At 39.7% G+C, this 14,987-nt stretch overlaps 2 protein-coding genes across 5 annotated transcripts in view; both read left to right on the forward strand.

The window, feature by feature from the left end:
* The first annotated feature begins 4,100 nt into the window (after positions 1–4,100).
* tra2b (transformer 2 beta homolog) lies at positions 4,101–11,356 on the forward strand. 2 transcript variants are annotated; one of them, XM_066687341.1, is made up of 8 exons: positions 4,101–4,251; positions 7,400–7,551; positions 7,834–7,999; positions 8,408–8,596; positions 8,915–9,030; positions 9,175–9,357; positions 9,689–9,762; positions 10,140–11,356. In XM_066687341.1, exons 1-8 carry the CDS (start codon positions 4,219–4,221, stop codon positions 10,148–10,150), a joined length of 924 nt encoding a protein of 307 aa, XP_066543438.1. In that variant the 5' UTR covers positions 4,101–4,218; the 3' UTR covers positions 10,151–11,356. The 2 variants fall into 2 exon arrangements, with proteins under 2 accessions (XP_066543438.1, XP_066543440.1); XM_066687343.1 differs by having other exon boundaries at positions 7,852–7,999.
* Positions 11,357–14,453: 3,097 nt separating this feature from the next.
* igf2bp2a (insulin-like growth factor 2 mRNA binding protein 2a) overlaps positions 14,454–14,987 on the forward strand; it is a 76,051-nt gene continuing 75,517 nt past the window's right edge. For all 3 annotated transcript variants that reach the window (XM_066687598.1, XM_066687599.1, XM_066687600.1), the window contains exon 1: positions 14,454–14,843. In XM_066687598.1, coding sequence (XP_066543695.1) covers positions 14,669–14,843 — 175 coding nt within the window. In that variant the 5' untranslated portion in view covers positions 14,454–14,668. The remainder of the gene's footprint in view (positions 14,844–14,987) is intronic.

Genomic DNA, 14,987 nt, shown 5'->3' on the forward strand with positions numbered 1-14,987 from the left:
TACCTCACAGACAGCACAGACAAGGTGATATCATCACTGTCATGTGTCAACCCGATTGTTTAACTGGAAATCTGAATCATTCAGTCTGGTTATTTATTTATGCACTACGTTCTGATTGCCTTAAAGGGGAACTAGCACAGTCACAAAAATGACTGGTTTGTATGGTCTTGTGTGTTATTAGGAATCTATAAGTAAAATATCTGTGATTTTCCTGTTCCATTCTATAATTTTAGTAACTTTTAAAACTTTACAGTATATCCTTCATCACAGTCATGGCTACAGTAAATACCTCAAAGGAGAGCTCTTTGGTATTTCTGGATGTGACGTTTCAACATTTACCACATAGCACTTGATCTTTATGGCTATGGTTATGGTTGAGGCATTCTGTTATGACTAAAATAGCTTGTCAGTTCATACGGATTTGAATTGCAGCAAATATGTTTGTGAAAGGTGTGAGGCAATGGTATTGATACCAGAGCCAGCTAAGCTAGTCTTATATAATGTTGTTTCTTCACAAGGTCATTAAGAAGTGGCTCTGAACTGGTATCAGTGTCATATGGCACTGTATCATTTCAGCAACTGTAAACTACGTTGGGAAAAAATAGTGCTGAGAATGTCTGAAGCTGTGGATTTCCAGACAAGTGACTCAACCAGCTTACGCTCGCCAGACTGCCACCAAAGAGGTATACTCGGACACCGAACTCAGAAGCCTTTCTGTTGACACTCTACATCCTTCGCATTCATCACAATATGCTCAGTGTTTAGGATGGCATTACTAATCAGGCCTGTCTTATTTTAGGGCTTTATACGTGAACCAATTTAATCTTTACTAGTGTCTGTTTTGTAGCAAACCGCAAGTCACAGACACAGCACCCTATGCCTATGCATTTGGATGATTTTTAAAATGCAGAGAACCCATGGTAACAGATTTACACCCAAAATGAGTCCTGTCCTACAATGGACATACAAGAAAACACTGGTGGGCACTAGAGAAGCCCACAATGATACTCTCCTTGACAAACATGCTGTAGATATCAAACATGGCATTCCCATATAAACGCCTACTGATGGCCCCATTTCACCATCTATGCCTCCAGACTCCCAAACTGCTGCAAAATGAAAATGAAATCAAGCTCTGGTTAGCTTTCAGTGGGCAGACAGATGACTCGGGCCTCCTATACTGTAATCTTACAAAGTAAAGAGCTGTAAACCAACACCACATCTTCAAAAAAAGAGTCATTTAGAATACTGTGGGAGGTTATATGTGGCTTCCATGCCAGTGGTTGTGCTTTGTTGTGTCCCTCTGGCAAAAACTAATCAACACATCATAGTTCAGAAACTCTCTGTTCCTCAAGACTGCCTTTTCTTCCTTCTCATTCTTCTGTGTTCTGTCACTTTAAAAGACTTGTGTGGCCCTTTTGCTGACAAGTCAACCCCTGCATTGTGGAGAGGAACAGGATGGCTGAAATGTGGGGTCTGCTGCTCACTGTCTGCTCAGAAGAACAGCAGGGGCAGAGGCAGTACTCCTGAGATCTGAGATGTCACTTTAAACTATTTGGCTGGGGATTGCTGTCCTGAGACTGCACCTCTATGTGTCCAGGCTTCTGCAGGCCTGCTCAGTCTACCCACAAAGCACATTCATCTCTCAAATAACTTTTAAGCAAAGCCTGATCTGATAGTGGATTAAGATTAGAATTGAAAAACAGTGAGAGAGGGCAGTCGTGTAGCATCTATGTGGTTTGACTAGTTGTTTGGCTCTAGCTGGAGAATAATCTAAATGAGAATTAAAAGATTTCAACACAATCATGACTAGCAGATTACATTTCCAGAGCAAGACTTGATACAGCTGTGTTTTACTTCAAGTTATTATCGTGCTTCAGAACTGTATGTGAGTTCAAAAAGACACGACTGCGTTTGTATGCTACATGGCTTCTCGTTATGATAAAAAGTCAATCTGAAATCATCTGTAAGTTGTTCATTAAATGAGACAAGGATCACCAAGATAGATCATTTACAGCTAGTCAGTTCCTTCAACAGCATTAAAGATAATATGATAATGCATAGCTTTTTCAAGAGTTGGGGTTTCAATGGGAAATTCACATTAATTGACAATTACACCTTGGATCTCTGCCTGACCTGAGTGGGAGGATACATTATGTTTTATTTGTTTAGTCTGCTTTCAGCTTAGCTTTTCTCATCATTTTTGGATTTTGTCTGGTGTGCTTCAGCTATTAAAAGTAGACACTAATTAAAAGGGTGGCTTTTTCCCCAAGAATTGGAGAGTACAAAAGCATATGATTTACAGCAATCTTCCCCCACAAATATGTGAGTCTATCTTTGGAAAACTCTTTGAGACAAACCTGACCCAGGCATACTCCAAGTTGATCATCCATTAATTCAGTCTGACAGCCTGTAAAAGTCCAGAAGAAATTAGGAAATACAGAGCTTCAAACTACATTTTTATTGTTTTCTGTGTATTTTCAAAATGCTAAACTGGTGTAATGCAATACATACTATCAGCCTACGCCGATCCACTGCTGGATGAAGGCTCCCCAAGATGTTTCCACTTGCTTCGATCTACAGCTTCTCTTTTCTATATCACATCTATTTAATCTTCACATATTTGATGTGGCCATCTTCTTAGGATCCATTTGATAGCTTCCTTTATCCATCTTCGATATGTTCTTCTTCCAATGTATTCAGAACATTGCCATTTTAACATTTTCACCCTTTCAATTATGTTATATATTTTTGTTTGTTCCCGGATGAATGTATTTATTTTTCTATCTCTTCTTGTTTTAATCTATCTCTCTTTCTATATATATATATTCTTCTATGTGTAATGTAATAATTTGTAGTCCTCTTAAAACAGTAATTGGATACAGCATAATTAGAGTGACCAGACATCCCAGTTTTCCATTAAAGATCTTTGTGGTATATTCGGAGACCACTGAAAAATACATTCACTGATCTGTGGGTTTGAGGTTTGTTACATTGTGCTTATTTTTGCCTAGGAAAAGTGAAGACTTTTCTGTTGTCCAAAATAAATAATAATAATAATAATAATAATAATAATAATAATAATAATAATAATAATACAAAAATCAAATCCAAAACAAATAAAACACAGCTATTATGTACAAAGGCTTGTGAATGTTTAACAAATGAGTAGGGGACATTATATTTGAATGGTTGGATGTGGCATGCAGTTCAAAGAAAGAGAACTGGAGTTTAAAAGACGTAATGAGTTCCCTTTTATGGACTCGTTTGCTGCGAAACAATGACACCGTTATGTGGTAGTGAATGCCAGGGTTAAAACGACTCTCGCCATAGTATAAATATCACGCTGATGTATGGTTAGCACTTGATACCAGTATAACAAACCTGTGAAACAAAATGACAGGTTTGGGGCATGTTTTAAATGTGGAGGGGGGGGGGGGGGGGGGGCAAAGCGAGGCACTGCGACTGGTTATCGCTTTTGGAATGGAGGTGAAGTTTTGTATTATTACATTACAGATATATACATAATGGTAGACGTGTGTTGGTCCTCTCAATATCCTTGAGGCAGATTGGGGACTTAACAAATTCATTCATAACAGTGGAATAACTGAAAATAAAGCTTGTCTCCCACACACGCAAGCGCAACGTGCCATAGTGCACGGGTTGTTCTACATCGCCGTTCTAGCATGTATACATACTACGGTTTAATTGGCTTACTTACATTAATTAACATATGTGTATTGTCATAAACTGAAGACATAACATGATATTCTGTGTTTTATTCATATTATTTTAGTTAAGATTATAGGTTAACAAAAAACTATATCAGAACCTAAGAATCTGATTTAAATAGAACAGATAACACTATGCAGTCTAATTATTATCACTTATCACTACATTAATGTGTGTGTTAATGTATTCAAGTTCAACTAATTAACAAGGAAATGGGCAACTTCAGTCGCGCCAGTGGAGCGCAGATTTCCGCAGTTCTGCGCTGCTCCACCAATAGGATCGTTGCAATTGTGTAGATCTGCACAACTGCGCACATTTGCGCTCCAACAGCAGCCACTCAACTGCAGCCCGCCGCGCGTCTGCGTCCGGACGTCACTTCCGCCGGAGCGCGGCTGCGTCGCTGGGAGAGAAAGGAGAGAGGCAGCCTTGCGCACGGCAGTCTCGCTGCTGTAATTGAGACGCAATTTAGAGAAATCTCACGACGACATGAGCGACAACGAGAAGGATTTTGTCAAGCGGGTGCGTAAAATGAAGTATTTAACGAGGAAGGTTTTTTTTAATGTGTTTTCATGAAGACAATGGATGTTCCCGAAATAATCAGGATTTTTTTTTGGTATCACAAGTCGTCTCTCGGGCCGCCATTCCTTTCTTCAGGCCAGCGCAGAGCGTCTCGAACATTCCCCCGTGCTGCGGGTCCTGAGCTCCTGATTGGTTGCGTGAGCCGTCACTCACAGCTTTATTTTTTTCTGATAGGGGGGACGGCTGCTGGAGGGAGGGAGGGAGGTTGGAGTCGTGGGGGGGAATCTGGCTGGATTGTGGATTGAGTTTAATCGAAAAGCACATTTTTCCGTTTTCTTGCTTCTTGTGCATAGTCTAAAATATAAATGCATGCCCGGATAATAAGATGTAGTGCACGCTTTATATACTGGTTAATAATGCGCTATCGAAAAGTCCCTCACATTTCCATATTTCGTTACATAATATCAAATATGGTGAAAATGGCGTAACTAAATTACTGAGGCCACTTTTATCATGAGTTATACGGTTGACTTTGTAACAAACAAAAAAAGCTACGTTCTTCTGACTTAAAAGATAACTGCGAGCCACCGTGTCTTTTAAATACTTAACTAACTTTACTCTTCTTATCTGATCTCTTTTCTTTGCGTTTTCACCCACCTGTCACTCGTTACACCCCCTAAACCTTCATTTGAGTGATAATGAATATTAAATATAGCAGTTTCTTACCCGAAGAGATCAGAAAACGTGCGACCCATTTAGACCTATTTAATGTGCTTGCTGCAATTTTATCTTTATTTAAAGAGATCTTTAGTAATGAACTGATTTCTGTGGCTGGGTGTATAATGCTGTCACTGCCGACGGGAAGCAGGGTGATTTCTCATTACAGTTGCCAGGCATTTGAAGAGGAAGCATTAAACTACCATATATGATAGTTTTGAAAGGATTTTGTATAGAAGATGTAGGTAGTTCGGCATTCAGGTGAGTGTCCCGGATATGTCTCTCTGGAGTGCTGTCAATGCCATGGCTTCTCGGGACAAGTGTTATAGATTTGATTATACACCAGTTTATTTAATTTTCCTTCTTCTTTCTGCCTAAGTAGGTGGCCCTAGATTAAGTGCTGGGTTTATCAGTTTTGGGGGAGGTAGAAACTGAACAGCATTGATTTAAAAGCAGTGTAGTATCGGGTATTTGGACATCATTAAGAAACGATGTTCAAGTTTTTACAAACTGCATGGCTGAATGGGAAGTTTGCAGGTGTAAAAGTGATTTGTGGCACATTAATTTGATCTAGTTTTTGCATCTCGTCTGTGCTTCCATCCTAGCAACACTGTATACGTTTGGTATACATAACTAAGTATAGTATTCAGTAATAGCCACTTTCAATCTGTGAAATAAGATATAATACATTGTTTTTCTCTGCTGAAAAACCGTAAGTTTGACAATGCATATGTTGCTTTCAATATGTGAAAATTTGGGATTTGAGTGTAATGGCATATGTGTGCATAAATGGAATTAAATCTAAAGGTCAGCTTGGTTTCCTGAGAAGCAATGATGTGTATAGGGAACTTAACCTCTCCTTTCATTAATATTGACACATTTATATACCTCTTGACTCTTTGCTCGTCTTTAAAGCTTCAATCCCCACAGAGGTCCACTTAATCCAAAGGGTTTGAATTTTCAGCTTGATTGTCAATGCCATTGTTTATTTTTTAGTTCACTTCAGTAAAGGAGTCACTTATTCATTGCTGCTTATCCTTTCTCACATTTTAAGTCCAAAACTAATTGGGGGTTTCCTACTCTTTATACATTATTATACAGTTGATGTTTAAGTATTTTTAGTTCTTGTATACTCTGTTGAAAGCATAACAGTTCTAAAATGCTGTTTCATCTAATTTTAAGTACTTAAGTACTAGTTCATGCAATACATTTATTTTTCTACTGCACATTAGAAGTGAGAAACTTAAGCGGGATAGTACATATTTTCCAAAAAGGTAGACATCTTGTTTGTAAGCAGGACCTAAAACACGCAATGCAAATTTGGGATGTTTGACATTCCACAGATGTCAAAATCCGGGTGCCATGTGCTTCAGTACACTAAGTGATGGTATCTGGTACATCTACAACCTACATCATTACAACAGGAGACGAAGCTGACTTTGTCATTTTATAGTTTCTCGGTCTTCATTTTTTTTCCTTGTGTGTATACACTGAACAATCCTTTTATATTGCATATTTGTAGTTCATTTTATAATAATAATAATAATAATAAAAAAATAACCTAAACCAAATTGTTATGACTGTTTTAGTGTTTTAATTAGGCTTATATGGATACAAGGATAAGACATTTTGTAGATTGTTTGACAGTAGGTCTTGGTTTCTTTTTGTGATTCTGTAGTTTTTATACATGCTTCATCCTTTTCTTTTTTTGTTAAGGTTAAGGGTGGAAGAAGAAAAATGCGGAAGAAGTCAAATGACAAGTTTTTAATAAGAATAATTTGAAGCTCAAATATGTGAAGCTGAATTTGAGAATGCATGCTAATTATAAGAAAAAAAGAAGTTCCCACATGTAGAATATTTGCAGTTTGAGAAATGGGGAAGATGAAAGAAGTCAGAATTTGAAACTGAAGAAAGAAGAAAAGAAATGTATATGAAGTTAAGATCAGAAGTAATCTGGGATAAGATCACTGCGCTAAGTAATTATTAGTCTGTTTGTGTCCCTGTATAATTTTTTTAAAAGCGTGCATGCATTATGTGATTTAAAGATTAATATACAGGGTTTATTTCTATCTTAAGCCATTATTTAAAAATTTATTAATTAAGTTTACCTGCCATTTACAAATTAAACACTGAGGTTTTATTTGTAGTTTTCCTAATTTGTATTTCATGAGTTTAATAACTCAACTTGTTGCAGGTTGATCCTGTTTTGCCCTTAAATTACTATTTCATTATATAATTATCTATATATATCTTTTTAACGTAATGTCTAAATCAGTTGCATCAGGATCATTTTAGAAGTAAAGAATGAGCTCCTTGGGATTAGCCTGTAACGGGTTAAAATGATTTGAAGTAGAATGAAGATTTATCCTGCTGGCTTCTTAAATGGGTGTTTGTATCTGTGTTCATGGCATGTTCTCAATGGTTAATTTAGGAGTCCCGCTCTGCCTCCCGGAGTGTGAGTCCACGGGTGTCAGTCAAGTCTGCCAGCCACTCTCCTGCTCAGTCCCCAGCCCGCTCCTGCTCCAAGGATGGGTCCCGCCACTCCAAGTCTAAGTCTCGCTCCCGCTCCCGCTCCAAGTCCAGGTTGGTTGCTTTCAGATTTTTCTGTAACTTCTTGAATCTTTCTCACACAGTTATGATTAAATGTGCCACATTTCCTTGCAGTTGCATGAATATAGAAACTAATTTACCTGTATATATGTACACACACTGAGGTTGTTGCCCTCAATTCCTGCCAACCTTCATGGCATTCTTAAGTATAAACTCCATGTAGGGAAGCACTAGGCAGAGACGCTTCAGATTAGCAACCCTGGTGGTGAGGAAACATTTTCCTGGCTGTGCTCGAATGTGCTGCCGTTTGTGCAGGTCTCGATCTCACCGCAGCTCTCGGAGACGCTACACGCACTCGCGCTCTCGTTCACGCTCCCACCGGCGGCGCTCCAGGAGCCGGTCCTACAGCGGGGAATACCGACGCAGGCGCAGCCACAGCCACTCCCCCATGTCCAACCGCCGGCGCCATGTTGGCAACCGGGTAAGAGCGTCCATTGCTGCTGATCTACCTTGTAGCCTGCTCTGCCCTTATCCATGCTGATTTGGAAAAGTGCACTTCATTGGGTTTTTAGGTAACAGGATGTCATCTTTTAACTGAATTTACCAAGGCATCAGTTTAAGATTCTTGGGTATTAACTGGAGAAATCCTAACCGTGAGAGATACTGGAAATCAAGCCTTAAACACTTAGTTTGTAAGAATATTTTGTAATGTTTTATATAACCACATTGATCAGGAGTTATATCTCATAGGTTATAGGTTCTTCAGAATGGTTACTTACTAGAACTTATAATTGCAGTACATTACTTTCAAGTGTTTAACTTTACAGCAGTGTGGTTTACTTTTTCAAGAAACTTACTTAATATGTGCGTTTGTCCTCTCTGTAAACAGGCAAATCCAGACCCCAACAACTGCTTGGGAGTGTTTGGTCTCAGTCTGTACACAACTGAGAGAGACCTGAGAGAAGTATTCTCAAAATATGGGCCACTCTCTGATGTCAGCATAGTTTATGACCAGCAGTCGCGTCGCTCCCGAGGATTTGCGTTTGTCTACTTTGAGAATAAAGAAGATTCTAAAGAAGTGAGTTCAAGATTATTATCTGGAGTTTTGTCAACCCCGGGAGGTGATTTGCTTGTGCAGTTCATGTAACGCTCCTTATGCTTTGATGTCAAGAACATTCAGAACTGCCTATGAAAACAAGCAGTTGTTACGGCACCATAATCTCCATATCAGTAATTTATAGCACTAGCAAAGCTCAGTGAGTTTGATATGTATAATATGTATAAGTAATAAACACCCTAATGAATTGGAGTTAAGGAGTTGTGTATTGTAAGGTCTTGTGTGGTTTTCCTGCGAGTCTCTGGTATGCTGACAGGTGTTTATTTTGGTCTGTTTTAGGCTAAGGAGCGTGCTAATGGAATGGAACTTGACGGCCGCAGAATCAGAGTGGATTTCTCCATCACGAAGAGGCCGCACACCCCCACACCTGGGATCTATATGGGAAGGCCTACATAGTAAGTTCCAACTTGATGAGTTCTAAAATTAGAAACTTCATTGAAAAACTGTAAGCCAATTTGCAGCAAAAAAATACAAAATAACACAAGGGTAGAAGTAGCCTTTTTTCTTTTTAGTAATGGTTTTGTTTTTTCGCTCTGCAGTGGGGGAGGTGGCAGCAGTGGTGGTGGCAGCGGCGGCAGTGGCGGCGGCGGTGGAGGTGGCAGCGGCGGCGGTGGCGGCGGCGGCGGCAGCAGCAGTTCTCGGAGATCTCGAGATTACTATGACCGAGGGTATGACCGAGGGTATGACCGCTATGACGACCGGGACTATTACAGGTCCTACAGGTATGAAACGTATCGGTTCTCTGTCTTTGCAAAACTGTACGGTTGTAATCTGTAGATTAAACTCGTAGGTGTCCTCTTTGAAAATGTAAATTGGACAGTTTTAAAATCTTCAGTGCATCCAGTAAATGGGATATACATTTAATATTGTGAGCAGTCTGCTGGGGGACTTCTATGAATCACCTGGATTATTCTGAGGTTCTGAGAATGTTCAGAGATTGCTGATGCAACAGTGGATCTGTAACCAACTGCTTCAGTCAAATGCCAAATGTGAATTGTGAAGGGTTGACACTTGCACTGTTTGAAATTCTAAACTTGTCAATCATTTCCACAGACGCAGATCCCCATCTCCATACTACAGCCGTGGAGCGTATCGATCACGGTCCAGGTCTCGCTCCTACTCTCCCCGTAAGTTCTCCTCCTAACTGTGAATCTCGTCTCCTAGTACATGAGTGTGCAGTCTTCTGCAGCATACGCCACAGAGAAAACTGAGTATTGCTTGACTGATATTTATAGATTCTTTGTGGAACATGCATCCCTGTAATTTCTAATGAATAGGACTCTTTTGATAGTGATTAGTGTTTTCTTCTGTTTGTTCTACACCATAGATGCATTTTAGGAATCTGAGGCAGTGCTTAACAAGTGAATATAGTATCCTCCCTCATGCAGTATATTTTATATTGTGACTTCTGCCTTTTGATGTGACCTCTTCATAAAGGTCGAAAATGTTGTCCATGAACACATGAGGGACACCAAGGATTCATGATCATTTTTTATTTTTATAGGTCACTACTAACAGACCTGATTTCCAGCTACCTTCAATGAAGATGTTTCGGTTTGTTTTTGTTTTTTGGAAGGGTGGGACGTAACTGAGGATGGGGTTGGGTTTAGACTTTTTTTAGCTGTTTTTAGTTTTTGTTTTCACATACTCGTAAATGTTTTGAATTTATTTGTACCTTTAAACTTTATGGACTACTGCTTTGCTTTTCCCCATCTCCCCCCACAGTTGGATGCTTATGTGCTTTTCCCATTTTTATTTTCTTCAGACTAAATGTGTTTTTGTAAACAGAGCTTCTAGAGATGTTTGTAATGGCTTATGGAGCTCTTATGGTAAACCATGTCATGTGGATATGCTTTTAAGTCAGGAGTAATTAAGCAATAAACTGCTTCTTTACACAACTGCCTATTGTTAAATTGTACTCAGTCATTCAACATGTGGAATTTTATATTATTTTTAAAGTCATAATTTTATCCTAGGTTTGTTAAATCCTCTATTAAAATGATTTGGATATTTTTAGATGCATTTGTTTAAGATTGTGTTCTTCCTTCTTTTTGCAATCTGTTGGTATTCCATGTCCCAGCTGGGATTGTTTTCATACATTTTTCCCCTCCACTAAAATGGCACTTCAATGTAGTGGTCACAATTGTGTCCATAGTGTGTTTATAAGTAGGATTTCTTTCAGCTCCCTTTTTTTGGAAAGAGCTGCTTTCTGAAAACTGGATTTATTTATTTATTCCAAACTAAAGATCAATCTTAAAACAACTTGATTATTCTTCAGTACATATGTTTGAACAAATATGGGTGTGTATATGTATATATGTATGTGTATGTATATGTGTGTGTGTGTGTATATATATATATATATATATATATATATATATATATATATATATATATATATATATATATATATATATATATATATATATATATATATATTCAGTTTTAAACTGTATAAAATTCTCTAAACATGAATCGGCTTCACTATTTAGGATTTGTGTGCATATATATATATATATATATATATAAATAAACGTTTGAGGTGCATACAAGCATGTTTCATGCGAGTTATCCCCATTCCAATGAAGCTAATTGGTGTATATAAGTTGAAGGTGTGAAAACACAATCTCGGAACACTGAATTTGAGCTTTTTTTGTTTAATCACTGCTGCAAGACTTTTAAAGGTTGTGTACTTGTTCCTTATAAAATACTTTTTATTTACTTGTTGTAAAGTTTCTTGTATTTCATAAAAACTGCCTAATGAATTTAAACCCTAAAGGTGTGTGTTGATGAGGTAGTACATTTCACAGAATGACTTCTTACACCATAATCTCTCCTACTGTATTTACAAATGTTCTTTGGCTCCTATTACAATTAATAACGAATGAATTGCACTTAAGCAGAGTTTTATTTTTCCAGGTTACAGTTTAGAAGTGTGGAACTTTAGAAGGACAAACACACATTAGCCTTATTTGGGGTGTTCAAGACAAAATGGCTACCACAGAATTCAGAAGAAGCCATTGGGTGATGAGACTAGTCGCTGCTTTGTCAAAGGAAAGGGAAATGGAAACAAATTGTAGATCTGTGTGCTTGGGATTTAATCACAGCCTGGTTTTTGTTAAGGATGTTTACCCATCGGAAATGACCTAACTTACCTTGATTGTACAAATGGAAATCTTTCTTTAATTTACTGAGCTCCATTTCCTCTGTCTGGGCAATTTTACAGGATATTTTGTGTAGCTATGTTTGGTTACTGGTGTTAACAGATTTAAAATGATGAGCCAAAGCATTGCCCTACTTCACAGTAGTAATAACGTGGAAGGATGCGGATGTATGAAAATGCCACCTCCACCAGGCTAAAGTGAAGGAATGAAACGAAGATGTGCATAGAGAAACAATCTGCTCTGATTTTGAATATAAATGTATTAACATTAGCATAAACGTGACCACGTATATATGTGTGTGTGTGTGTGTGTATGTATGTGTATATGTATATGTATGTATGTATGTATATATATATATATATATGTGTGTGTGTGTGCTCTTCTATACATACATGCGAAACAACCATTTGACGGGAGCATGTTTTTATACAGTTGATGAAACTCGTTGATTCCTGATTTTATCAAGGGCAACAACTCCCCCTGGTAATGCGGTTTTAAGGAACCTTCCTCTTCAGCTCCTATTAATTAATTAACACCCTACTGTAATTTATTCTGCTCATTTAAGTACTTTTACAACGGTAACGAATGTGAAATTTAAATGTTTAGCTATTTAAATGAGTAAGTTACGTCAACCATTTTCTTGTCCCTGGCACTGTTTCGGCTGCGTTCGTGTGTCGCAGTTTTCCGCAGATCTGCGCGGCTCCACCAATGGGATCAATGGAAGGAATCTGCGCTACGAGAACGCGACCTTTATTCTTACACCTGAATTGCGCAGGTAATCGGTGCTGTTCGAGCAGCGCCTATCTGGAAACTAACAATTACAAAATAAATGGCTTTTCAAACCCATTGCTATGTAGTGAAATAAGATCAGCAATGCTAATTTATCATCAAAGAAAGGTGCATCGCATCTCTTGGTATACTCCGTTGAAAACGGGAAGGGCGCTATACATAGGATTGCCATCAAAACATGCCTTATAGAATCGCCCTTGAAGGGGGGATTTGGGTCGAACAGAACTGATTTGAAGGCAGCTCTATAGTGCATGCGTACGAGCTGCATGTACAAAACACCCATGCATGTGGTTTTTAATGTCCATTTCTGTTTACACATGCGTAAACTTCCATCTGCGAGTCGGTCTTCAGACGTTTACTGAAAATGTGTTGAATGCAAATTAATCTTGACATGCGCTCTTCATTTTCGAATTCTTTATACTTTTTATTTATGCTACAATTAGTCATGCATGGCTACCTAGGAAATGATACTTACCTGCATTTGCACAAGCAATTACCTAACTACTTTTCAGTTAGATAAATTATGGTTTTGATTGCTGATATTAAGGTTTCATTTATTTTACATGTGAACTTTTCCAAGGCTGTATGGACACACACATCACACAAGGGCAAAGTTCGCTGTAAAAACGCGTCTGGCTATTTGATAATACACTTGCATTGTCTTGCCTTGAATCTGACTATCAGTAGGCAGATCCAAATGAAAGCAACAGTCAACGCATCACTGTGTTTAATATATATCAGACACCTCACACCCCTGATGCAGCCCGCACTCATCCAGCTGTACAATGCTCCTCTAACGAGGGCCAATCGCTTTGCACTTCCGCAATAATGGCGAGAATAGTTTTGCACTGAGGATCAGCATTTTAAACATTTCCTACACCTTGATTACACCGATTTCTTTAGACTACTTATACGTATACGTTTTCCCAGGAAGTGCCTACAGGGAGAAGAGTTTGTTTGCATTCCTGTTTAGGTAGTGACGTGTTGTGCACCGACGCCTCAGCTGCTATAAACCTGTCACCCCGCTGCCACACCGCGTTACAGTAAGGCTGGGGACAACACAACGTCTGCGACGTCATATGATTAACTGGGCAGTTACGTTACCATGTGGGGAGGCGTGCTTTTGAGAGCTGCCAGTCATCTCCCACCCAGAGCGGCTCCCGATCCCTGCACTGGCTGGGTGAAGCCTCAATCAAGCGAGAAGCCCGTCCTCTCTTCCTTACACTCACGGGCGGCAGCGCAGGGAGAAAACAGCAATACAAACAAGTGCAGGGCAGGAGCCGTCACAGCCGCCTTTCTGTCATTTCGGTCGCCATTCATGGAGCGGAGATGCGTAACAGACACCCAGGTGACGCCAGCTGCCCAAAAGCGTGACCCGGGCGGCGGCGTCACTGCGCAGCGCCGCTAAAGGGGGGTTTAAATACCAACGCTGTGGAAAGCACGTTTGCAAAGAGAGCGGCGGAGCCCACGCACTATGAACCCCTTATTACTAAAGACAAACACACGATTTCACGTCCTCCTGGTTGTTATTTGTGTGTGCATTGTCGAGGGGGGTGTCCTTACTTTGTAACTCTTGCATTACACATCATATAATAGAATAATCGCACTAGCCTGCACACCAGCAGCAGTAGACAGTGCTGGGTTTGCAGGAATGGCCCCGCTGCCACTCCATCCCACTCGTGGATGTGTCTCCAGTGGGTCTGGGCATGTGCATGCGGGATCAGTCCTGGCGTGGATGCTGTAGTGAGTCCATAAACACGGCCGGGCTGCAAACACTCAATTTTCCCTGATATTTTGAAGGCAGGTTTTATTTAGAGGCGGCGCTTGTAGGCTCCCGAGTAGCGTCGTAGCGACACTTTTTTTTTTTTTTTTTTATACCCCAGTCAAGAGTGTTTGGCCAAGAGCATAGTTGGAGCTGGGGGGTCGAGTGGAATTGGGGGGTGATTGCTGCTTCTTTGCAGGTTTTTCCCTCTTTTTTTCTTTTCTTTTTTTTTTTTTTTTCCTTTGGGTATTTTCTCCCTCTCTCTTGGATTCCTGCCTCCCAATTTGGTTTTCCATCTCGGGATTTTCTTTTTGGATCATGAACAAACTATACATCGGGAACCTGAGCCCTTCAGTCACGGTGGAGGACTTGAAGCAGCTCTTCGGGGAGAGGAAGCTCCCGCTAGCCGACCAGGTGCTGCTCAAGTCCGGCTATGCCTTCGTGGATTTCCCCGACCAAAACTGGGCCATTAAAGCCATTGAGACTCTGTCTGGTAAGTGCACCTTAAACTTCGGAGACCTTGTTGATCCCACATTGGGTGGTAAAATGAAATCAACACAAAATAAGCCCTGGCAAAGGCAGGAGGAGTAGGGGAGATCCTAGCAGTTTCCAGCTCGGGACGGCGTATGTATAGATG

The sequence above is a fragment of the Amia ocellicauda genome, chromosome 16 (assembly GCF_036373705.1).
Source record: "Amia ocellicauda isolate fAmiCal2 chromosome 16, fAmiCal2.hap1, whole genome shotgun sequence".
Lineage (NCBI taxonomy): Eukaryota > Metazoa > Chordata > Actinopteri > Amiiformes > Amiidae > Amia > Amia ocellicauda.